The sequence below is a fragment of the Dromaius novaehollandiae genome, chromosome 1, assembly GCF_036370855.1.
Source record: "Dromaius novaehollandiae isolate bDroNov1 chromosome 1, bDroNov1.hap1, whole genome shotgun sequence".
Classification (NCBI taxonomy): domain Eukaryota; kingdom Metazoa; phylum Chordata; class Aves; order Casuariiformes; family Dromaiidae; genus Dromaius; species Dromaius novaehollandiae.
This window is the reverse complement of record NC_088098.1, coordinates 209,225,038-209,251,603: the sequence shown is the minus strand read 5'-3', so window position 1 is coordinate 209,251,603 and position 26,566 is coordinate 209,225,038. Positions and strand designations below refer to the sequence as shown.

Sequence of the window (26,566 nt, the reverse complement as noted above, 5' to 3'; positions counted from 1 at the left end):
TCATTTGGACATAGACATTCAGCCATATGCTTAAGACAGTGGCTGTGGCTGGACCAGAATACCAAGTGGTGTGATTCTTTTCTAATCTCTGGCTTTTTTGAAAAACCCCAGTGAAATGACTGGGACATGAACCAGTCTTTTCAGCTGTGTCTGAGTATTTTTGATTCAGCCTAGTATATTTGGGAAAGGTTTGATACTTGGAGCACTGTCATTTTTTTCACAGGATCTCTTTCCTTTGGACTCCTTGAGGAATGTGTGGTGATAATCAGAGCATGTCCAGGCTCCCAGAAAAGCTTTCCTGCCTTTGGCCAATTATTAGTCTCAGATGGGCAGGTCCCTGTTTCCAGAAAGATCAGACTTGGCTTCAGTGTGGCAGTGCAGGAACCCACCAGCAGTGATATGCAGGGCCAGGTAAGTTTGTACAAAATGTCTGGGCTGGGAGTGTGTGCTTACTCATGAAAAACCTGCGAGATACTAATTTGGCTGAATTCAACCACCAAAACTAGGTCCTGAGAATTTTGTAACCCACACCATACAAAGCAGGAGAATATAGGAAATAATTTTGCACCTTTTTCAAGTTTCAAACTGACTGATGCCTGGAAGTATCCCAGTTGGTTGATCTAGGTTATGTTTTGAGCTACGCTCGTATTCATCACTTGCCAAGGATTAATTCGACCACAGATTGCAAAGAGGAATACTTCTATGCTTCTTCAGTAAAGAAATAAACAAGTTTTCCTTTCCTCCATTTCATCTTTTGGTCACTTCCACTGGGACAAATACTGGTTACAGCTAAGCCCTGATAATTAGTACAAATTAGCCTTTAAAATAGTATTTATGTGCTGCTTGGTGCACAGTCTAGAGGCATATTTATTGCAGGGATAAACATATAGCCACATACAAGCTGTCTTATGGGGTGAGACTAAGAAATGGAAGTGTTTTATTGCATTCAGAGAATTGTAGTATCATCATCCATCGATTAAAGCTGGTTTGGCAGGACCAGAGCTGAGAATCACAAAAGCCAGGGGCAGCCCTGGGACTGAGGGTGGGAGGAGGAAGAGAAGGAGGAGGAAGGCGGCTGCTTGCCTGCACTCCTTACTGCCTGCAGAGCTGCTGGCCACCACGGTGCCACATGGCTGGGAGGGGGACCATCCTCTGCACGTGGCTGGGCTGCCCTGGGCTGCTGGCCTGTTTCTTGCTGGGCTTCCTTGCAGGTGAGTACGGAGCCACCGGGACTTAGCCTGCAGTCTTTGCCCTCTGCAGATTTTTATGTGCAACCCCTGTTGTGAATAACTGACAATACGAACCCATCAGGGAGCTTTTACTGCTTTCCTGGGACTTTCTAAAATACTCGTTTGCCCCACTGCTTTTCCAAGAGATTGTTCTTCTCTCTGTAGCAGTTTGGGCATTTGGGGGAGTGAGAGGAATGCAGCAGTTGCACGCTTCCGCTTAAGACGAGCCCTGATGAACGGTCAGCTTCCCGTAACAGGCATTAAAAGAGGAGGGATTAATGGAAGAATTTGACACTTTTGTGACTATGAAAACTCCAGGATTTTTTTTTTCATTTGTATTTCCTGATTTTTACTGCAGCTCTATTTAAATACTCCTATTCAGTTGCTGTCTTAGAAATTAAGGTCAGAATGGAGAGGAGGAGGAGTTTTGACTGACAGCCCAGAGTGGGGTTGCTGCAGTTTCCAGTATCTATGGTATACTTCAATAGAACATCAGATCCTCTTCTGCAGTCCCTTGCAGCATTTGATTTTAAGTCACTCTAAAATTGTATTTCTACATCTGCCTATTTTATTTTTAACTTGCATAGTAGCACACGATTAAGACTAAAGCATGAAATAAAGATCCATGAGGACTATTTAATATAAAAAGCATTAGTTTGACTTAGAAGATCCCTGAACTGCAAATTTCTGGAGACCGACTTGGACAGGGAAATATCCTAATGTGCTTGTGCTATTCTTACACATTTCTTTGAACATCATCTTTTGACCACTACCTAGAAGAGGATACTGGCAAGATGGATCTTTGGTCTGATCCAGTATCACTTTATTATGTTCAAAGTGTTGCTACAGTTACATTTAAATCTAACATATTGTGTATGTGACAACACATATAGTTGGTTTTGTTGTGAAAATTCTCCATTTGGGGGATTTTCTAGCTAAAATAGCAAAAGGATTTTTTTTTAAGGGCAGAGTAATATATTTGTCATCATCTTCCCTTCAGATTTATGGCATCTGAAATATCTTTAACTTTTCAAAATTGTCTAGGATCACAGTTTATTTATTCCTTTAATTTTTAAATAGATTAAGCTCCCTTCCCCGAATTCATAACTATTACAACGCTGGCAGAATGGCTCTTGAGTCTTATGCCTGCACTTTGAATATGCTCATGCACATATTTTTAAATAGATGTATAAATTAAGTGGGAATTTCATTATGGGTATGAGGAGTCTAATCCTCCCCCTGTGAATAGGTAAGTCACCAGTTAAGATGTTGTTTAGAGATTAATGAGAGATTAATTTGTTTTAAAAAGGAAGTATAATTACCAGAGATTTAGGGTATGCTTTTTTAATTGAGTACATCACTTTTATGCAATTCAGATAATGAAGTATATTTTACTTTTCTGTTTCGCTTCTGTGTTTGACAGAGGGTGCTCTAAGCCCTGTTCATCCTCTTGGGTTTAATAAGACTGTTCAGTACTTTAGGTTGCATACAGGCTTAAATGTGTGAGGAGTGGAGCTCTTGTTAACTAGGATGCTTTTCAAATGTGTTTCAGGATGGTTTACAAAACCAACAGAGAAAGCAACCAACTCAGCAGATGTCTATCAAAATGTGAGACAGAAACTTATGGCTGAAATGAAAGCAGAAAACATCAAGCAATTCCTTCGGTAAGCCCTGTGTGCCTTGATTTTCAAATAATTTTATCAGTCACAGAAGTCAGAAAGTGGTAACATCAGTTCCAAGAAAGAGTCTTTGAAAGCAGTGCTGTTAGGGTACTTTGGAATTGCTTGTTTTCTACAGGATGTTTGAGGAGAGGAAAGGGGAGGGACTCACAACCCTTTCTTCCCCTGCATTTTTGAAGTTAACTTTTCAGAATACTTGTGCTGTTAAGTATACTTCCTTCAAGCTATTGGAGGAAATGTGATCTAGAGAATACAAAAAAAGCCATAAATTAGATTTCTATCACTATTTTCATTCTTCCATATTTAGTTCCTATTTTGTGATATACACATGGGGATTAAAGTATTTTAAAGAATTAAAAGAATTCCATAGGTAAAACTGTTTGCAAGTTAATTTAATAATATTTATTTTTTAATAATAAAATATTTTAGAATATTATACATGGATTGCTGCCAGTGCTTATTATGCCTTTTTTTATTATGACGATTTTCCATAGTCTTGATTTAAATTAGTGTAACTGTCTGTTTTTTCTTCACGAGTCTTTGAGTGCAAACAGTTTGTATAAGTAAAAAGTTTGCATGGCACTGAGTGGCATGTGTAGTTACAAGTGATAATTCCTTTAGTGCAGCCAGGCTGGATAATGTCTCGTTAAGTGGATGCTCGAGACTCCATGATATCCTGTCTTGTCATTCAGAAGCCACAGGTCCCCGTTCAAATACAGTGTATGTATACATTTGGTTAAGCCTTGCATGTTGTAAATTGTTATGAAATATGCTTGTTTCCATTCTAGTGCATCTGTATGGTTCTTTCAAAATATCTAAAACGCTAAGGACATAGAAATAATCTCTTCCTTTTGCTGTGTGTTTCACTGAAAATGAAAACAATCCCTCTTGTGCATATTTACATCTTCTACAGAGAAACAAATATATGCACACAAAAAGTCAACAAAAATAACATCTGGTTAATAACATGTTGGTATTCAGCATGTAAGTCTGCAGCTGCATCATAAACATCAAAGGATTACTGACAAATTTGATTTCTGTACATTTATTCTAAAACCAAAAGATTTCATTTCTAGCATCAATTAGCTCTTTGAGTGTATAGGCATTATCTTATCTTGTATTTGTTGCTCTTAGTGGGAGAGTTCCTGAAGATTCTGTTTGAGTCAGACTCTAGGTAACATGCACATTGAAAACAACACAAAATAGCTCTGCAATTATGCTAAAATTTCTTGGCTATAAGGTATTAATCTTATCTGGTTTGTTTGCTTGCTTTGATGGTGGGCCAAATACTTCCTACTAGTTCTTTCTAAGTTCAAATAAAAAGCAGGAGCTGCATAAAAATTATGTTATCCACTATCCAAGACTGTTTTTTAAAGCATAAAAAATTATGAACTGCATAATTTTGACTCATATTCTTAGTTTTAAAAACTACTGGATCCACTTCTAATAAGTGGAGAAAACAACCTGTAAATATCAGAAAATGCAGGCAGCTTGTCGTTAGCATTTAACCATAGCTCTGCAAAACATGAAAATACTTGGAGGTGAAAAACTGAAATAAAACATGATGTGTTGTTGCAATTCAGTAATATTCAATTAGTTCGGGATTGGAAGTTCTAAAATGTATCGACTAAGTCTATTTATTGGATGGTGTTACTACACGGGAGAGCTGAGTTTGTTCTGGGTGCCTTTGCTGTGTGTTTCTGTATCAATACCACTGGGATTTTTTAAAATTGAAATTTTGAAATTTCTGAGTTTGTAGTGCTTTCCAGCGTAGTAATTAGAACATCATTGTCATTTTTAATGGGTTTCTTTACTGTAAAATTCCTGATGTGTGACTTCATATTACTGTATTTTTTATTTAGGAATTATCTATGGGCAGGAGGATTTTTTCTGAGGTCTTTAGCCCCTGTTGTTATCCCTTAATTCATTTACAGAAGTGATTACCCCAAAATATCATATCAGTCCTGTGTGTACCTTGCTCTCTTGACAGTTCAGTCTACAGCTCTGTTGTGTTTTGTGTGTGGTGGGAATAGAGGGAGATCCTTCCAGGAGCTGCTAGCTTGGAAATCTCTCAGTATATTTTTCCTGCTGGCATATCTGTAGTATTTAAACTACAGTACTTAAGAAACTGTAATGTACTTAAAGTACTAGCGTTTACATGCAAGAAGAGGACAGGCAACAAAGGAGCAATGTAAAAGAACTGTTCAGGCACTTGGACGGGAAATCAGGATGACCCATGCCCAGCTGAAACTAAAACCTGGGAGGGATCGAAAGGGTAACGGGAAGGATCCTACCAGTATGCTACTAGCAGAAGGAAGTTCAGAGGAAATATGAATCTGTTGTGTTGAATGGGGAAGATAGGCTAGTGATGGGTGATACAGGAGAGTCTGAAGTACTCGATACTGTTTTTGCCTAGGCAAAGGTTGCTTCCAGACCTCTGTGTGTCCTAGCACAGTTTAAGAAGGAAAGGGACAGCCAACAGCGGGGCGCAGAAGGTTAGGGTCAACTTAGAGAGTCTAGGCATGTTCAAACCCAGAGGCCAGATGGCATTTGCCTGAAAGGCCTGGGTGTTAGGATTGCAAGGCTGCTGTCAATGGTCTATGGGAACCTATGGTGATTGAGGGAGGTCTGTCATGGCTGAAAAAGGCTAATGTTGTGCTCATCTTTAAGGGAAAGAAGAAGAATCTAGGGGACTGTGGGCTGATTGGTTTCACCTCAGTCCCTGAAAAGTTTCCAAGCACGTGAAGGAGAAGAAGATAGTCGGGAATAGTCAGCATTCATGAATTCAGTCAGCATTCAAATAAGCACCACTTATTTATGTGATAAAGCTGATCAGGGTGATTGCCTTCTACCAGGAAATGACTGGCTGTGTGGATGAGTTGAGACATTACGGTGGATGTAACATCCTTGACTTTAACAAGGCTTTGAACGTTGTCTCCCACAGCATTCCCATTTTGAAGCTGAGAAACTGTGTACTGGAAGAACAAGCTGCTGGATGAGTTGGAAATTATCTGAACTGCCAGGTTCAACTGGTACTAATCAATGGTATTTGATAACATTTGCTAGTGGTAATTAATGGTACCTGACATCCAGTCAGCAGCCAGTAGCAAGTGGCCTGCTGGGAATCCAAAAGGTGGTGCGTGGTTCCCAGCTGGCTGATCAGCACTCACCATTAGTCAGTTTTTCATGAGGCCAAATAAACTGTGGACAGATTTGTGTAGGGTAGCCCAGAGGTGCTGGAAGTTCTTTCTCACCATTTAACACTATTAGGTAGTGCATCTGATCTGGATGTAAATGTTGTTAATAAGGCTTATATTATTCAGGCTTTTGATTAAGAAGAAATAGAAACATCTATTCAGATTATTTGACACAATGATTTTCAAGTTAAACATATTAAATATGTTTTATGCCAACAGTATACAAATCCATCATCATGATACCAGAATTATTTGGAGAATTCCTTTCTCAATATGTAGCTTTTCTGTATCTTTTCTGCTCCTTGCATACTGTTCACATTCTCTTGTTGAATGTCTTTGACACAATTTTTGTTGCTTGTATGTAAATGTGGCTATTTCTGTTATGAAAAGAGAAAAGCTGATCTGACTTATCTTACAGCCTTAGGAAAAATCCTCTGCTCTGACTACCCTTTGTGCTTATCCGGACTCACTCAGATAAACAGTCTTGTTATACAGCTCAGATTTTAACCGTAACAACTTACTTTCTGTGCACGTGGCTTGAAGATAAGCTTTAGACACATTGATCCAACTTGGCCGTTCTGTTTCTCTGAGCTTATTGCTTACTAGTAACTTTCTGTTTTATTCTAGTTCCTTTACAAAGTTTCCTCACCTCGCGGGAACAGAACAGAATCTTTTTCTTGCCAAACAAATTCAAGGCCAGTGGAAGGAATTTGGATTGGATTCAGCAGAACTAGTTCATTATGATGTCCTTCTTTCCTACCCAAATGAAATGCAGCCAAACTACATCTCAATAATTGATGATCAAGGGAATGAGGTGATCTTTTTAATAATTAAACTATATTTATGTAAGATTTCTTTAAAGAAACAGTGACTTCTTCTGCCTTCCCACTCCCTCGTCCCAGCATAATATAATCTGATGAAAAATCCAGTGCAAAGGGCACTCATACTAAGAAATAGTTTTCCAGGCTGTTCAACAGAGCAGAGCAGAGTGACTGAAAACTCAGTGCCTCAGACAACAGAAGGAAACTGAGATTTGGGGAAGATGCTGTGGACAGATAGGGACTTAAAACCAGTAAGCTGTAACATGCAAGAATGGCCATACTGGTTCAGATTAAGGATATATCTACACCAATATCCTGTTTCCATCAACAGCCTTAAGTGAATGCACAGGGAAGTTTAAGAATAAGGAAACATATCTGATGCATGTATTCTTTCAGTGTCAAGCTATTTTCGGCTCAGGGGTTCTCTGAGCCTGATGGAATTAGTCTTTTTAAGAACCCTCATTAGATCTCTCTTCCAAGCACTTGTCCAGTCTCTGCGTGAACACCTGTACAATTTTTGCTTCCACAACATGCTGAGATGAGTGCCACACAGGTACTACCCACTGCATGAGGTACTGCCTCCTTTCATTTGTTCTGAACCCGATCCTGCTAGCTTCCTTTGGCATCTCTAAAGTCAGGGGTTGGAAAATCATCTAAAGTCATCAACTTCAGTCTAGGGTTGGAAGTAATACTGAACAGTCAGTCTGTAATCACCTTCTCCATTTTGTATACCCAGGAAAATGAAGACCTAGAAGTAAAATCTGACAAGGAGCCTGAGTGAGAAAGGGAGATAGGACTGCCAGGGGAACAAGGTAGCGGGTAGGTAGGAACTGGGTAGAAACTGGTGAATATGGGCACAGGGATAACATAAGTTTAGAGGTAACAGAATGAGGAGATTATTGCAGAAATTTCCTATCCTAACACAGTCTCTCAGCTGGATCTCACAGGGAGACAAAGAGTAGAGGTAAACCTTGAAGCAACATAAATGTTATGGATAGTGATGAAAGGCAGCATTTACCTGGAAAGTATCTACTAAAGAGTATCTACCAAAGAGCTAAAGAGATGAGTAATAGTACAAGTGGGAGTAACCACAAAAAATGCCTGTGATGATATGAATGAACTAGATGTCTTTTTACTATCACTAGCTTTTGGCATTTGTCAGCTACTTCTTTACTTAGGTTCAGTCATTGATTCATGAGCCTCTGGTGACCAGTGATGTATCTCTCTGTATTCTTATATGCATTCTGTTATAAAAATTAAGCTATGTATCCCTAACTAATTTTTGTTTGAATTTATACGTGCTTCAAATTTTTTTTTTTTGCTAACAATTTATGTAAACCAGCATGTCATTTGCAGTAACCAAACTTACTGTACAAACTTGTGCCCAGAGGTGGGGTGTTTGACTAAAGACTTATGTTTTTAATTGATAGATTTTCAATACATCATTTTTTGAACCACCTCCTCGGGGATATGAAAATGTTACTGGTATTCTGCCACCATATAATGCTTTTTCAGCACAAGGAATGCCAGAGGTAAGAAAAAAAATTATAGAAGAGTATTATTAGCTGAAGTCGTATTTTGAGAAGCACTTGCCGGGACAGATTGCTCCGACTTCTAAAAATATTTATTGTAGTAGTTTTAATTATCCATTAGAACAATGGTTAATTAATGACTAGAACAAAAGGACAGCTAGGCCACATACTGTGTAAAGATCTGAAGTCTCCTATTAAAAAAAGCTCTCTCAAAGTACTAGAAATCTGAATCACATAATGAATTAAAGGTTTTTATCTTTGTGTAAAGTATTGGATACATCTCAGGTTACTCCCTGTTACTCAATCACATGGAAAGGTGCTACATAAATCTTAAGAAGAAATAGTCACATACAAATCAGTTGGGAAGACATTTTGAATTATATGTATGTCTTGATAGACTACAAAATTTATCATAGAAGAATGAAGCAGGAACAACATTACATTGCATAGATGGCTACAATTATGTAATAGGGAGTGTCTGTGTATACGGTGTATGTACGGAATCATGCTTTTCCTTCCATATATTCCTTCTGTGGCATGGCCACAGAACTTTTTAAGTCTGGCAAAGTACACCGTTTTAGTTTTCAACCTCAGTGAACAGGGCTGCAGTAAGTACAGGAAAGTACAGAAAGGTCAGTAGTTTGAACCAAGACTTCCTGTAGAATATTATGGAAATCTTTTGCTATTATTTTTCAGCAACTGGGTCTGGAATGTAGAAATTCAAAAATTGACTGTATCATACATACTGAATGAAATTGTGTATTTGTGAAAACAGGCATTTTGTTTAATGAATGACCAGTTGCCACGAAACTGCTTTTCTTCCCTCTGCAGGCAGATCTGGTATATGTGAACTATGGCCGCACTGAAGATTTTTTTAAGCTGGAGCGTGAAATGGGAATTAATTGTACAGGGAAGATTGTCATTGCCAGATATGGGAAGATCTTCAGAGGAAACAAAGTAAGGATTGTGTTTTATTTTTCCCTCCGCAGGTGTCTCTGTTTCTGACGCTGCTCACAGCAGAGCCAGCAGGAGTTAATGAGGACTGTAAGTTGGAACACATGAGCAGAAGGAAGCCTGCAATCTATCCAGTGTGACTGTGTTCTAAGAATAACTTCCAAAACAATAAAACCACATGAATGTATTAAACTCCTGAGAATGAGATGATTGCAAACTCCTTAGGCAGTTCTTGTGAGAGATTAGTTTAGGGAACTGAATAGATTTTATAGCCAGGTCTGTTACTACTTTTCCTCCATAGAGCTGTAGTATTTTGAAGACATAAGTATTTGACAAGGAATCTGAGGCACAGAGTTTAAATAACTACTTGTCTGACTTTAGACAACGACTCCAAAAAAACTGGCAATAGTGTAATAATGGGGATAGTGGTCAGTTCTTGTGCCTCAGTTTTACGCTTTGTGCTTTATCTCATAGACTTGAGCTTTGACAAAAGGTGTGACACAAGTAATGAGCATACTGTGTCTCAGTGTGGTGTGTTCTGCTGAGTCTGATCATTTTCACTCTTCCACAAAGACTATTCTAAAACTATCTCACTACTGGAAGTATGTTGCAACATTTGGATTTATGACTGTATTAAAAAGAGATCATTTGACATTTCTTAAAAGCAAATCATTTCACAGGTTAAAAATGCCATGTTAGCAGGAGCCCAAGGGATCATACTTTATTCAGACCCTGCTGACTACTGTGCCCTGGGAATAGATGCTTATCCAGATGGCTGGAACCTTCCAGGTGAAGGAGCCCAGCGTGGGAACGTATTAAACCTGAATGGAGCTGGGGACCCTCTAACACCAGGTTATCCTGCAAAAGGTGAGTGAGAGATCTGTACCCTGGGTCATCAGGTACTTTCTAAACTGGTGCTGAAAGTTATTGTGTCCGTAGAAATTCATTTTTTTCCAGTACAATGCAAAGATAAAAGCTGCTTAAAATTATTCTTAGCAATAGTTCATTTTCCTACTGCAGATCAAGTTCTATCTGTACGTCATTTCACCTGGTTGCTTTGAGTTACTCAGAGAAAGTAGGTTTTAGTAAAATCTCCCTTTGTATGATCCAGCCTTATAACTTGTAGGAAAACAGGACATGGATTGTTTTACAGACTGCAAAACAGTAGAAAATGGCTGAGAATTTATAGTTCTTTTTAAATTTCTGTGTTCCTTAAGAGGACAAGTTTAAACTAGATTACAGTCCAACATCAAAGAGGAGTAATAGCTTTGCTTAGAGGTATGTTTCCTTGCTGATGCTAAATTCCAAACAGAAAAACAGTTGAAAATTCTCTTTAAAGGGAGTAAAATTTCCATATTAAAATTAACAGAAACCTGGCATCTTTTGAGATTTGGCATGATATGTTTGTCTTGCCCTTGTAGAGAGCCTCAATTCAGTCTGAACTAAGGTGCCTACCAGTCCTGTCTACTGACAGGATGGGAACACAGGGGTGCTTCTAGAAAGCTCAATGGCTTGTGTGAGCACTGTTGGAGGCATAAAAGACAACACCGTAAGGATAAACAGGATAGACTAGGTGTGCCTGGCCCACCAGATTCAGAGAGCCAGTGCTTGTCTAGGGTATGGGTAAATGTGTCTGTGGGTATCTTCTGCAGCCTGCCAGCAGGCTGCACAGGGGCTGTCTTCCCCTGACACACCAGCTGGGTTATCCCACAGTCAACTTTGAGGCTGTGCAAATAATGTGGATGGACAGCAAATCTGACCTTGAGCTGAAAGCAGAGGCTTCTAGCTGTGCAGACACACTACTGGGTTTGGGCTCTGTCTTATTACAACATTTTGGCTTCAAAGAAGCAGTGTCAAAGAAGTGACTTAAGAAGTAAAGAAGTGATGTGTGATTGTGGCTAGTGTGTGGCTGCATTGTTCGGAAGTAATTCCAGTTTGGTGGAAGCTGTTAAGAACACTAAAACTTGACATTTTGTTCTGTTTTTTCAGAGTACACTTTCCGGTATAAAGTTAAAGAAGGAGTAGGAATTCCCAAGATCCCAGTTCATCCCATTGGATATCATGATGCAGAAGTATTATTACGGTGAGTATACATCAGTCCTCTTTAACAGAATTTAGTATTCACAAATGTGCAGCAAAATCCTTTTATACTAAGCTGGTAAAATCCATGCTGTTACTTGTATTTATTGCTCTTTTGTAGTAGTATATGCTTCAGAAAACATGAATAAATAGCAACTGCCTGCAAGCCTTCTATGGAAGAACAAGTTTGCCTATGTTCTGTTTTTAAAGAACAATATAAAATCTAGTGAATTGTGGTGAGAAGACAGAATATTAAAAATCTCTTTCATCACTTTCTCTGCTTTAACCCACTATCATTATATATTTAAAAATGCTAAGTGCTTATGTTAGTTTACAAGCCTTTCCTTTTTAATAAACTATGCATAATTATCTTGTTTAAGCTTATGTGGAGATTTCAAAGTAATCAATTACTGGCACAATGTATGTCTTGAAAAATTTTTGGTTACCCACCTTGTCTTAGGTACAGTAACCATTAAGGGAATTTCTGGTTTTAGCCTATTGGTCAATTACATTTGTCTTGATTTTCACTTAACAGTGCAATGGGAGGACCTGCGGCTCCAGACAGCAGCTGGAAGGGAAGTCTCAATGTGTCTTATAATATAGGGCCAGGGTTTGCACACAGCTTTTCTACAAGGTCTGTTTGAATACTCATTTATTTATCTAATATTGAAAAAAAAAAGCTCAACAAGAACAAGGCTGTGAAACAGTACATCTAGAGAAATATTCTGGAGAAATTAACTTCCTTCTGGGTGGGAAGTACTCAGTGATAATGATTAGGATTTGAAAATAAGTGGAACAGTCAAAATTACGGATTTGCTCAGCGCCCTCCAAAGTCAACAGAAAGACTAAGGGAGTTTAGATCAGGCTTTATTATTTCCAGCTCAGTCCTTACTTTAAGATTCAGACAGTGTTTCACTGGTGCTTTTAAAAATGGCTAGACAGCAGAAAGTGGACATCTTCTATTACTGTTGAATGAACCTAAAACTTCTTCCTCACTTGTTCTTTCCTAACTGTTTGCGATGACTGAGGCAACAATAGAACAACCAGCTTGTTGTGGAAGGGGGAAGCACTGACTCTTCAGTAGTTCTCCTACATGTGTTTTTCCCTTGTCCACTGAAAGCCTCCCAGGACTTGTGTGAACTTAGAGCTGTGTGTGAAATGATTTGGGAGTCCATCAGCTGCTCCACAAACCTGGTAGGCCCCATGGCTAAAAGCCCTGAATGCTAACACAGCCAAAGAATACAAAGTGTCTTGTTGACTTGTTTGGGAGAAACTGGACTTCAACCAATTGGATTACCAATCCAATGTTTACATTTGATGTTTACATTTTCTCAGTTCTAATGGAGAAATAAAACTGGTCAGCTCCCCAGCACTAACAGAGTGGCTCTCTAGCAGACTGAACCATATAGCAATTGTTGTGGGCTGTCAGGGATTTGACTGGTTGTCAGCGAGTGTCACAGTAGGTCCTTCTCATTTATAAATGGTAAGCTGTGTTAGATAAAGCTAAGGATTGCATTTCTATAGGAATGTGTAACATAAAAACAGTTTCAGTTGACATGAGATGTTATTCCATGAGGAATACAACAATGGGCAGTATGTAATAATGATGTATCATTATCCCTGCTCCACCTCATGCAAAAAAAGAATTGAATCTGAATATATAATTATATGAAAACCTCATTTATCATTATTCTTTCTTGCTGTGTTTTAACAGCAACTGAAAACGAATAAAGTACGAAAACAAATAACAGAGCACATTTAACATAATTAAATCAGTGTTTTGAATGTCTTGAAGAGCCATAAAACTAAGCAGTGAGAACAGAAACAATATGATCCATCAACAGAACGTGTATATGGGAAACATTTTGGAATACACTTTTTGACATCTTCCTCCTTGATAGTGACAGTTTTGTAAATATTATAGGCTGATCCTACATATACTTCTCTGTTAGAGCAACTCCATATCAAAATCAGCCTTTCGCGTCTAGGTAAAGAGTCACTTGTGCATGAAAAGTGTGCAAGTATTTGCAAGCTCAAGGCACTGGTGTCAGTTATTTTCTGGGCAAAGATCCAGTAGCTGTCCTGAAGTAGGTTTTGATTTTGACAGCTATCTAGATTTGCTGCTGAAAAAATAACTTCAAATGTGAAACTCTTGAAGTTTTTCCAGACACGAATAAAAGCATAATTGTTTGATGTTTTGGTTTTTTCTACAAATTAAAGTTTAAATACTCCATTATTTTCACATGAATTTCCTTTCTTTTTATAACATTTCTTTTTTTTTTTTTTTTTTTTTTTTTGGTTTGACAAAGCTTGATCACTTTGATCTGTTGTCCCAAATGGAGGTTCGAATTTATTCATTAGTGAATAATTATAATGACCATCTCTCCAAGTACTGTCTTGTTACACTTAATTGTGCTGTAAAACCACAGTGTATTTTTTATAAAAATATGTATCTCCACAATTACCATTTTTGGTCAACATTTAAATGTATTTTTAATTACTGTCTATGGCTATCAGTTTCCTCTTCTAATTTGCATGTATCGACTCCCATAAATACGAATTCAATAAATTATTTAAATGTTTGAAAGTTTATAGATTAGTTCTTAAAGCATCTTTGTGTGAATAGTTTAATCTGAAATAAAAATGGGATACTGATACAACATCAGGGGTTAGATCAGTGCAGAACACACAAAGCAGAGCAGGCACACAATGTTGCTAGCTTACAAGCTCTTACACTGAGTTTTTATTCTCCTCTCAAGTCAGAGATAGTTACTCCACACTGCTTTTCATTTCAGAAAAGTCAGAATGCATGTTCAAACCAACAGTCAAATAACACGAATTTACAATGTCATTGGCATCCTCAGAGGAGCTATAGAACCAGGTGAGCATCAGATGCTTGAGGATTTTAATTTCTTCTTTATTTTGTATTTGGTGAAATTGTTCTCATGTTGCAAGAAACTACAAGTTTTTGAGATAACCAGATAGTACTGGAATCTGAGAAATCCTTAATACCTTGTCCTTCTCTCCCATCACAGTGTTGATGTTCCTAAAAATATATTTGAATGGGAATGTTAGAATGACAGCTGTCAGAACTTTTTATAACCTCTGTCATTTTACTATAGGATTCCCCTTACATGATTCGTACATTTTGCCCTTGCAAAGCTTAACACAATGCAAAGTACAGAAATGATGATTTGGGACTTCAACATCCTACTGTTGATTCTGAGTAGCAAGCCATGCAGGCGAGAGAGTTTTAACTGGAGAAATATGTATAAAATATTTCTCGTCTTCATTTATACACTTCAGTAAAGTAATTGAATGATTGCAAATTACCTTAAAAATAAATCTCAAGTGCCGATATTAAACATTATTTTTCTTCTGACACAAGTAGGGATGAAATCAAAGGAAATACAAGTAACCTAAATGCATTTTGAATTAAGGATTTATAGTCTATGTTTTTTTTCAGACAGGTATATTATTTTAGGAGGTCACAGAGATTCCTGGGTATTTGGTGGTATCGATCCAACTACTGGGGCCGCTGTTCTTCAAGAGATTGTTCGGAGTTTTGGTAAAATGAAGATGGAAGGTAACTTACTTATTAAAGAGTTTAAAGGATGGGTATGGAAGACAGCAGCTTGGAGGGATTGTATTGAATGTTCCCATAAGCAGTTGTGTTAATTTAACTTTTCACCTCTACAGAAAGTTGTATTTCTTCACCTCTACAGAAAGTTGTATTTCTCATTATGAAGTATGCAAATTCAATGAAGAGATGCGTAACTAGCATTGAATCTTAGTTGGTTGAATTTATTCTCTCATGTCTCTCATCCGTGTAATATGATCCTTTTAGCTGTGTGGAATGAAAATGTTGCATTAACAGGAAATGCCTCTACTTTCAATTAAGGAATTTAGAGGAGATTTTTTTTTGTTGCTATATCACTTAAGTGCTATTTTCTAAGTGATTTAATTAACTGGCATGATCTTTCATTAGACTTCCTAAATTTAAGTCTAATTTTCAAGTTTAACTATGTGTTTACAGGTTGGAGACCTAAGCGGACTATTATTTTTGCTAGCTGGGATGCGGAAGAATTTGGATTGTTGGGTTCCACAGAATGGGCTGAGGTAAATAAAGAATAGTGTAAAGAAATCATAACTTGGAAGTCTGTTGCAGGCAGGCACAGTCCCCCAGTGTTGTCTGTCCCTAGAGTGCAATCATTTGGTTCAAGGTAAAATTGGAGCACAACAGACTCCTCTTCAGGAACTGTGAGTTCCCCTTACATATTTATACAAATTGCCCATCTAACTACTCACAACAACATGAGCGCACAAGCTCTTCTAAGATTTAAAAATCTACTTTAGTTCAGAGCTAGTGTTCTTTAGTGGTCTCTGTCCTGTGTGGAAGCCTATCCCTTCATTCAACAAAAAGATAGCACTGTATATAATCTAAATTGATTTATTCTCGCACTTGCTACTTGAGAAATTCCTTAGTTTCTATAAACTAAAATTCAGATCATGCATCCGTGATCCATGAGCACACCAAATCCTTTACATGGAAATGAATCCTCTTTGGCAAGTGAAAGGGTCTGTGATCTTTGTTTTATTGCATGTTAGATCAGAAAAGCAAAATTTAACATTTCTCACTAATTGATTTTAAGATTAAGTGCTGGAATTAAAACTTCTTGCCAGCTAAACTCCACGGATACCAGAAGTATGCTGTGTATAAAACTTTTATTTGTGCATTCTTTCTCTACCCATATATGTACACATATTTAGATGTTGTCAATAAGACAAGAACAATTGTTTAAACTCTGAGGAATATGAAAGAATGATGCTTAAAATATCAATTTCCATTAAGCAAGTCATGAATAAATTAGGAGTTCTTTTTGTGTTTGATTTGTTCTCCTATCTCTACCTCTGTTCTGTAATGTTTTTGGCTTAATAATTTAATATCTAGTAATCCATTATTTCATGCAATAGCAGTTGTAGTAGATTAGAAAGTCATAAGCACAATTCATATCTGAACCTCAATGTTCTTATATTATTGTTTTCTTGCTTTATTTTGGCAGTGTACATTCGTCCTCTTTGATACTTAAATTAGATTCAGTTTCTCTAGAAACATTCCTCACAGCTTAAATTCATGTTTTCTGCAGCTGCCAGATCTGTCATCTTCTAAATCTTGAGGAAAATTAACCCATTATATTCACATTCCTCTGTGTAACAGACAGACTCTGCAACTGTGGCAACATCCTTTTGTTACATAAACAATGTTCATTGCTTGTAAATTGAAAGAATTTCTTTATTTTGCTAATATGATTTTGCACACATGTAAAGCCACATGTATGTATACACAGGCTTTCTCCCGCCTTTCATATTCTTTTGCAGAATTTTCTCTGCTGTTTGTTTTAAAAACACCAATTGCATTATGGAGTTATCAATTACCAATGCAATTTATAGTTCAGATAACTCAGAAATGATTAGTTGGCTTATAAATTGAATGAATCAAATATCAATTACTAAACTAATTAGAATATCTATCACAAAGCCAAGACTTACTGATTAGAATATCAATTTCAAACATAATTACCAGTTTGCAAAAAAAAAAGCATGTGTGTGTATATATTTAGGATGAAAGCAATGCTTTCATTGTCTCAAAACAGTCAGTCAAATTCAGTTTAATAGGAAATGTGAGTGCTTTGACTCATCCCTTTTTGAAATGGAAGCATGTGAAAATGACAGCAATACCCAGTTTACCAGTGTTAAAACTGAATTCAGTCCTGGGAGCTCACATGAATAACTAGGGATTAGGGATGGCACAGAGGAATTCTGGATCACCTCACAGTCACGTGTTGCAGGTTGAAAAAGCAGTTGATATTCAGCTTGGTAATGTGCCATAGTTTCTGAGCACAGGAAGTGCACAGTTAAAACACGCGTATAACCTTAACTTTGCCCTATGGCAATACTGTCAGTAATTCTCCTGTTCCATCTTGCTACTATGTGATGCAGGAGAAAGCACCTGCATTTTATGGATGGTTTCCAGAACAAATTAAGAAGTTCCAGAAATCAGGGGTGCGTTTCATGTGTCCAGATCATTGACCCATCCTCAAACATTAATATACTGAGTAAGGTACATAGCACTATTTATCCTGACTGGGTTCTTAAATATAATGCTGTAAAAAAAGAATGTACTTAACATGCCCTTGACTAAATGTCAATAATTTAAAGTAACAATTATACTTCTACAACCCCAGGAAAATGCCAGAGTCCTCCAGGAGCGAGCAGTTGCATACATCAACACAGATTCTTCTATAGAAGGTGTGTCTTTTATTTTTAAACTCACTTCCCAGATGTCAATTTTAATATTTCACTCTGTATTATTTATTGCATCCAGAGCTGGCAAACTTAAGACAGATAATGTGAAATTAAGAATAATTATAACAAATACAGAATTAAGTGGTGAGAGAGATCCATTTACATTTTTACGTTGCTTTCTTGTTGCAAATAACACCCTCCGTGAGCTCCAGCCCAAGTGTACTGAGTCCAGAAGGTCTCCTGAAGGAGTATAGTGTTATAGGCTAATGAATGGAGCAGTCTGAATTTAATACTGTCTCTTAACTGCATTAGCTTCAATATACAATTACAATTTTAATGTGTAAGGCAGTATTCCTTGTGCTGCACGTGCAGCTCCAATTGCTTTTACTGTGGAGTGATAATATTTTGGGATCTGGGTATCGTTTATTACAGTCTCAAGACAATTTGTGCCAAGGCCTTGGGCTTAAATTTTGTGGAGGTGGGAATTCATTTCTGTGCTTTGGGCCACTGCTGTCACCTGTGCTTTGCTTTGGCTGTGCAGAGAGTTAGTTATGTATTATGGCAGGGCTCTCCTAGAAAAATAAGCACTTGAGTGTTTCCCAAAAAAATGACCCACCATTATTGAGCTCAATATCCCCTTCAGATTCTGTGAAGGATCTAGCATGCAGGCATGCTGCTTAGAAACTGGATTTTGGATGTTGGGGCCAGCACTATGACCAAAATTTGAATAATGAAGAGAATATCCCTCTTAAATTACACTGAGTTTTGTTATAAAAGGGCTTCATTTGCCATTGTATGTGCTGAAATAATAGTGGAGTCCCATGAAGGTGTCCTGCATCATGACATTAGCTGCTTCGGGCAGCCCAATGTATTTGGGCTTGCTGTGTGTGAATACGACATATATATCGATAGGCATATTTAAGAAATCCTCTTCTTTCTGTCAGCTGAAAATTCTATCTGTTACAAAGGGATTGGAAGGAAACAAAAAGCCAAACTGAGTTTCTAAATGCTGAGTTTGTGTTGGGGTACAGGGAGAGAAGAGCTATTCTTTCAAATATGCAGCCTACATGCTATGTAAAAAGTAGAGCAGAATTTCATGCCTAGAAGATCTCATGGATGAAATAACAGCTTTACAACTGCTTATTGTTCTCAGCATGGATGGTAACACATATTTTTAGCTGATTTGGAGCCAACATACTGGTGCATTAACAATTTTCTTCCAAATCTTGATTGTTCAAACGTCTTTTACTTTATGCATTAAAGAAAATGTGAAAGCAAAACCACTGTGAAAGAAATACATAAGGAAAAAGCACCATGCTTCAATGTACTGTTTTAAGTATCTTAGCCATTTTTCACCTGACTCTGAAGAGTAAAAATCTCTGGTAGAGCTATGGCATTCATATACTCTGGCGATTATTTTGTTTGTCATCACACATGCTCTACAGTCTTTCTTGTGCCATGTTTTGAATGGCAAATTATTTCTATTTATTGTTCTTTGGCACCAAAAAGAGAAATAGTGGATCATCCTTTTGAGCCTTTTCGGGACTCTAATTTCCAGTTCTCAAATACAGAGTCTCCCTGGAAACATTAGTAATGTTACCAATTTTTTTTCTGTCATTATGGCAGGGACTGTAATTGTCAATCTAGTCCTTTTACAAGTATGTGTTGTGCAAAGGATGACCTATTAGTCTACAGCCATATGAAAATCTATTAACAATGTTATCTGATAGGTTATGCTTTATTATGGCAAAGCCCTCTCACCCCTCTTTGTTTTAGTGTGTATGTGAGGGGAGACGTGTTTTTCCAGCTGCTGTTAGGTGGCTGTAGCCTATGGAGAAGACTGCTTTATACTCCTGCCTGCCTCCAAAATGGTAATAGTTTCCTTTGGATGGAGCCCTTTCTGCTAACTTCAGCATGAGAGACTCCAGCTAGCTTTACGTAGCCCTCAGGCAATGTGGAAACTTCATAGGTGTAAAGTGTAGAAGCCACAACCTGGTGGTATAGGGTAGGTTTAGAAGAGAATGGATGAAAACATTACTCTTCATCTATGTTGCCTCCTGTCTGGTTGAAGTTTAGTTCTGAAATACAGAAAGAAAGTGTCTTGCAAGCCTCTTACTAAGAAGATGGCCTGTTTTCCAGTTACAGTCAGTGAAAACATTCAGAAAGACCTCTTCATTATAAAAGAAGTAGCTGCTTTGAAAGACTTTTTAAGAAGTGTCGTAAGGAGTATGTCCTTCCTCCTGCACAGCTCCTGAATGCACTCACTTTTATTTTAAACAGCTTCTTTTTATAGGATGTTACTTACTGCCTTCTGTTTAACACAAGCCTTGGGGAGCATGTGAATGAAAAGGACTTGTAGCAAAAGGATAGTTGGGTGTATTTTAGAACTATGGAAAGGCTTGATTACATTACTGTGTTGGTACTATATCCAATGCATCATTGTCATTTAGAGGTAGTAGCTTACACAACATGACCAAATAAATAGCCTATTTCTGTATATATTCTGATGCAAGATCTACAATTTTTATCTTAGAGTCAAGGAGAGATTTGTTTAAGAAAGCACTTCAGGGCTTAATCCATTAAGAAGATAATGCTACTTACCCCAACTGGTATGTAAGGGGAAGATTTCCGTGTCTGTTTTTCATTTTCAGGCAACTACACATTAAGAGTTGACTGCACCCCCCTTCTCTACAAACTGGTGTATAATCTGACAAAAGAGGTACAAAATCAGAGTATCTATTGTTTTTGACTTTCTGATAATGTAAAACTGCAAGTTTATTGGGTATCATATCTTTTGGCTGGCCTGAAAGAATCTTGATCGCACCAAAATCAATGGCAAAACTTCCCCCCAGTGGTATACAATCCAGACTAACAGATCTTCAGTATTCTTTGAAAGGCTGAAAGGTATATCTGACCTAACTGGAATATTATTTGCAATATAGTATAAAAACGGAATAAACACAAGATAATAAAATACTCAAACTAGATCAATTGTCAAAAGGGGTAAGGAAATTCAAGGAAATAAATTGTGTTTTACATTTCCATTTCAAGTGCAGAACGGAATCTATTTCTTTCCATGTTGCCTTGCTACCTTTTTTTCCTGTCTGTTTGTTCCTTCTCCTTCCTCCCTATCTTACTGATACCTTGAGATACTGTGGTATCAAAAGATTGAGTGGGTCTTACTACAAGGCCAGGTGTATGAATTTGCTCGACTATAAGTGGTCTAGTTAGGTATCCTTCGCTTTTACCTCTGAGCATGAATGCAAGGCTGCAAGATTGGGACCCACTAAGGCATGAAACTTTATTGGCCGCATAAGGAGTTAACCAGATTAGGCACCTAGCCTGAGCCATTGCACTATCCTCATGAGTGAGCATGAGCCAGCACTATCCTCAGATCTGGATTCATCTCAATTAAGTGAAGGCATCTGTGTCTCAGTTTAGCAACTCAGGCTTCTTTTAAAGGCAATGGCTAGAAATAGGTGCCTTTAGAATGAGATTTGTCTGACCAAATGTGATTGTCCACTCCTGTACATACAGACCTCTCCAAGTACCTTTTTTCCTGATAACTGTTGAGGGAGCAGAATCTGTGCTGTAACTGCACTTGGTCAGATGGCTCCAGGTATTAGTCTCCCTTCTTATAAGAATTGCATTCATTCTGAGTTATTTTCAAATGCAGTACATTTTGTTTTAACACTGGAAATGCTTTGGTGTGGATCTGGGGTAGTTTATCAATGCTATTCCTGTGTTTTTCTTTTCTTCTCTACATTTTATTTTCTTATCAACTCATTTTATCTTACTCTTTCTCCCTTTCAGAGGAAGAAGCTGTCTTTGTTCAAATTTTAGCCATGACACTTTACACACTGAAGGGCGGTCTGTTTCACCTGTGAAAAATTCTGTGTCCCTAGTGCTGCAGGGCCCTGGTTAGAATAATTTACTTTCTGTCTACGGCAAGCCACTTATCCAGGGATCCGTATATCTGCAAAAGATAAGCAGACTAACAATGCTCTGGGCTAAAAATACTACCTTACTCTTTGATCTCAAGTCCACATGCAACTAACACTGACTTTGGGTAGAAAACTTCCGTTAAAGTACCGTATGAAATCCTTGAGAGACTGGCTTTTTTGAAAATGCTCCTGTTCAGTGTCATTTAAGCTTTTAACAGCAGAAATGTAGTATAAACAACAGAAAGCCTGACAACTGCTTCTTAATTTCATACTGTTTCCTTGCTAAAGAGTTTCTAAGAAGTACATTATATTCATGCATATACTTCATTGATTCATTATTAAGGAAATGGGTTTATGGTAGAGAGTTGTCAGTGAAAAGTCTGACTATTCCCTGTGTTCCTTAAAGCCACTGTTGGAACATCTTGATTTTCTGGTTCTCTCTGCTTTTTGTACTCATTCAAGGAGCACTTTTCTCCATTTTCTGCTGTCATTTTGTTTCTCCAAAGAATCTCATTTACAGTATTTTTTTTCTTATTCATATTTTTTCACTGTCTCTCTGAATAAATTTGAGATAATCCTTTCCACGTTTTTCTTGCATAGCACTTTCCTATCTTTTTTTTTACTGATAAATCTGGGACCAGCTCTCACCTTTATTAAAAGTAAATTCATAGTCCAATTTCTACAGTCCTTAGACACTATAGTTTTCATTTCCTAATCATCTTTAATTTGCCAGTGTCGACGTGTTACCAGAGACCTCCAGCGATCAGGTTGTGAAACCTTTCTCTAGAACCGTTATACTTGAGAACACTTATGTTTTGATAGACTCTGGGAGAGAAGTTAGGGATACCTAACTAGGGATGCATTTAGGGATGCATTTGTTTTTAGAAAGAATTGGGAAACCAGATGTGCACAGCAAGGCCTGAAACCTTTAAGTCTTAAGTCTTTGCATATCTTGGTAGTCAGTTTCTTGAACAGCCAGAAGTCCTGTGTGCCTCAGGAAGTCTCAGTTTAATATAAATGGAACTGAAGTGTTCCCTGTACTTTGCATTGTGCTTTTTCATGGGATTGGATTTCATTCAGAAAACCCAGTATACGAAAGAACATTAGTGTAGATGTGGGTGGAAATTATGCATGTCTGAAGGAAAGTGATTTCCGTTCACATTAAAGAGTCCAACCTAGCACACCCATCCGAAGATCTCTTTTCTATTCTTGGTTTTGAGTGAGCCACTTCTCACCAAAACATGCAGGGTACACATGAAGTGCTGTGCTGGGGAGTTCTGCACTTAAAATGTGGTCTTCAGCATGCAGATGGGATGTTTAGCTCCTGGCAGTCTTTTCTGGCGCTGCTCTATCACTAGGCTTTAGAAAATTGATAGCCACCAGCCAGCATGTGCAATAGTCTGACTCCAATTCCCATGTTCTATTCATCACTTTTTACCTTGTTTTTATATTTACAGAACTCAGCATCTTCTCTTGAGGTAGTAGTGAGCTTACATTGATTCTAGGTTTGGATCTAAGTCAGTGCAAATAGTATGTTTTACTAGGCTTTCAGCATTGTATGAAAAAGCTGACCAATGGTTTTTACATAACCAGAGCTGTCAGACTAACATCTCTGCCAGAGTATGGAGAACTTCTATTCCCATATGTCAGAGTTCAGCTTGCTTTTATGAATGTGCTATTTTCAGTTTAGCCCTAGACCTTGACCAAAATGCCCTGGAAATGACAGCAGCCAAGCAGTTACTTCACAAAGTTGTTATTTTCCTGCTAGCTGCTGCCATAATCTCAGAGGTCAGAACTCCTAGGATTTTCAACTGGAAGTCTGTATATTTTTCAATGCAGAATTTAAGTCCTTAAAGTACTGTGCAACTGTTTGCTTTGGCCATGCACATTTATGCTTCGTATTTGTAAGAAAGGTTTTCCTTGTTTGAAAAAAAAAGCGAAAAACATCCCAATCCTCTGCCCATCACAACCAATTTTATATTTAAAGGACCATGCCTGGCTTCAGCCACAACTCTTAAAGACTGGTAACTGTAGCTGGAGACCAGGGACCAGAGTGTTCGATTGATTTGTAGCTCTGCCACAGATTTCCTAGCAGCTATGGTCAACTAATTTTGTACTGTTCCGTAGTTTTCCCATCAGCATGATGGATGCACTAATAATACTTATCTTTTCTAAAATGTTTATGCAGCTTTCCATGTTTTTAAGGTAGGGATGGGAACTGCATTTGTACATATAGTGTCTTGCACAATAGGACTCCAGTCTTCATTGACTCCCCTTGGCACTGCTGTGATATAGTTAATGGCTGTTTTTGACCCTTCCTACTAGCACAATTCCTTTGTAGCCTTCCTGTAGCAGAAAGCAGTCACATTTCAGGTTCAGCTTGTTGAGAGAATATTAGTGCAGCATGGGGCAAACCTCTGATGGCTTAGGACTATCTTCTTCACTTGCCTGTTGAAAAGAACACAGCTGGAGCAGCCTGGTTGCTGAAGCAGCTCTGTAGCATTATATATGTATATGCATATGTATATGCATGGTGCTGTAATAAAGTGTGAAAAAGTCATGGAAATCCCAAGGATTTTTCTAATTTCCCCTAGAAAATGAAGGGCTCCAGCTAGTGTCCTGTCTGTGGATGATTCCCAGTGCCTGTGAGAAGGTGTTCACGGTTGGGATCGTAAGGGTAGGCAATGAAGGAAAATAGTGTCTGACCACTGGCTTGCAAGCAGCAGTCCTTTAGATTAATAAGAATGATTCAGATAGCTGTAAGGATCTCCTTTGAAACTGAATGGAATTAGGGCTATTAGAGATTATAATCTTTTCCTCTCCAGATTTCAAGCCCCGATGAGGGTTATGAAAGTAAGTCTCTTTATGAAAGCTGGCTTGAGAAAGACCCTGCAACTGAAAATAATAGTTATCCCAGGTAAGCTATTAATCTGTTTTTCCCTTCCTGGTACTTGCATCATGTCATAGCACAGCTACTCTCCAGAATTTTTCAAAAGGTGCTGTTGATGACAGTAGTACAAAATCTTATAGTGGAGGGTGACTGTCTAACAACATCTTTTAAAATAAAATAAAATCTTACAACATTATTTTTTAAACCCACATTGGTGACATCCATGCCCATTGCAAAATGAAACCTCACACTCTTTAGAAATAGCAATAGAAATTAGAATAGAAAAATAAAAGATTTGGAAAGCAGTTATAGACATGAAGGGCAGGGAAAGAATTCAGAATATAGCTTAGTCATCCTAGTAGATGAGATAATATCAAGATTGTCCGGATAAGCAAATGGTTTTTTGAAAGAAACTGCCCAGAACAGTTATTAAAAAGCTCTCATGATACTTATGCTTTATTTATACAATGGAGATAGATGTAATACATTACAAATCTATATTTAAAGGTATTAAAAGTTGAAGACATTTTTGAGTTTGTGATTGGAAGAGCTAAATGTTACTCAATATGTAGCATCATTCATGTAAGGTAAACAGAATGGGCCCTCATGTGATTTGACTAAAATGTTCTGTATATATGACCCTATCTTTCAGACCTTGGTAATATGAATTTCTAGATTCATTAGATTTAGTAAGATTTCTCACCTGTGTTAAAGCTACCAGATTTGGCCCTTCTCAGCTGACACAAATAGTTTCATGCAGTAATTTATACTAACAACTTTCACTAGGTTATTTTTCTTTTTTAGATGGGAAGCATCAATTATTTTCTTGACTAGACATTTAAACTTAAAACTTAACAAAAAACTTAAATAAATTTTTAAAAAATACTTAGAATGTTACATTTATCTCTATTATCGTTGTTACTTGTTTTCTTTTCCTCTGTCTTGCCACATCTACCCAGTAGATGGCAATATTTACTTGTAAGTACTGAATGCTAGTTGTGTCTTCAGCAGTGGAAATTATTTACCAGGCTTTGACTGTACTGTAGAATACGTTAAGGATATAAACACATGTCTTTACATACATTGCTTTCCAATTCTTATTAGTTTGGAAATAGATGATTAATATTTTAAGATAGCAGAGGCTTATCTGATGCAATTCTACAGCTCTTGTGATTGACAGTGCCTGTACTGTGTGCTTTTTTTCTAGTATGGTCAGTGTTAGAGTCAAGATCTTCCTAGTAATACTGGATGCTGGTTTAGTGTGTTGGACTAAAATCAGTTAGACAAATTAGGGTTGCCACTTGTCTGGTCTCTGATCTTACTGGTGTCTCTGTTGTGCCCTTCAGAAGCCTTGACCTCCATTTGTGTGAAAATCTGCATTTTGCTTAAATTACTACCCTATTGTAAAATAAGTATTCTTACATAGATATATTTTTTTTCCTACATGCAGAATAAACAAATTAGGATCAGGCAGTGATTTTGAAGCCTACTTTCAGCGACTGGGAATTGCATCAGGCAGAGTTCGTTATACCAAGAATAGGGTAAGTGGTCTAAACTGCTTGAAGAAGTTCGATAGTGCTGAGCAGTTGTCTTTTAAAAGCAGTTATTCATAATTAATATAATGCTGAAATTGAAAAAACTTCAAAGAATCTTTGACTGCTTTGTATATCAGTGCCATCTTTTAATTTAGCAAAAAACCTAAAAGCTTGGAGAAAAAACATGTTAGAGTGATGTGTACATTCTGTAAGCTGTCTAGTTCACAGAAAGATATTTTTAGAGTCTGAATGGAGATGTAAACTTCATTCCACCATACTATTAGTAGCACCCATATTACAGACATTTTCCGTGATTCTGTTCAGAAAAAACTGCACAGTATCCAAGGGGGCTATGATTAAAGCTCTCTGCTATCCAAACCCTCAGACTCTTTTCATTTTT

The 26,566-nt window shown here is 37.6% G+C and overlaps 1 protein-coding gene across 2 annotated transcripts in view; it reads left to right on the top strand.

The window, feature by feature from the left end:
* The first annotated feature begins 220 nt into the window (after positions 1–220).
* The window catches only part of LOC112988591 (N-acetylated-alpha-linked acidic dipeptidase 2-like), a 42,901-nt gene continuing 16,555 nt past the window's right edge, over positions 221–26,566 (top strand). Inside the window, exons 1-15 of one of the 2 annotated variants that reach the window (XM_026109203.2) lie at positions 221–411; positions 2,782–2,893; positions 6,733–6,919; positions 8,357–8,458; positions 9,290–9,415; positions 10,093–10,279; positions 11,402–11,495; positions 12,027–12,125; positions 14,287–14,372; positions 14,958–15,077; positions 15,528–15,610; positions 17,737–17,800; positions 20,449–20,516; positions 24,567–24,658; positions 26,082–26,172. In XM_026109203.2, the coding sequence (XP_025964988.1) occupies positions 2,853–2,893; positions 6,733–6,919; positions 8,357–8,458; positions 9,290–9,415; positions 10,093–10,279; positions 11,402–11,495; positions 12,027–12,125; positions 14,287–14,372; positions 14,958–15,077; positions 15,528–15,610; positions 17,737–17,800; positions 20,449–20,516; positions 24,567–24,658; positions 26,082–26,172 (1,440 nt within the window). In that variant the 5' untranslated portion in view covers positions 221–411; positions 2,782–2,852. Of the gene's footprint in view, positions 412–1,057; positions 1,212–2,781; positions 2,894–6,732; positions 6,920–8,356; positions 8,459–9,289; positions 9,416–10,092; positions 10,280–11,401; positions 11,496–12,026; positions 12,126–14,286; positions 14,373–14,957; positions 15,078–15,527; positions 15,611–17,736; positions 17,801–20,448; positions 20,517–24,566; positions 24,659–26,081; positions 26,173–26,566 lie in introns of those variants that run through there. The other variant, XM_026109200.2, reaches the window with a different exon arrangement.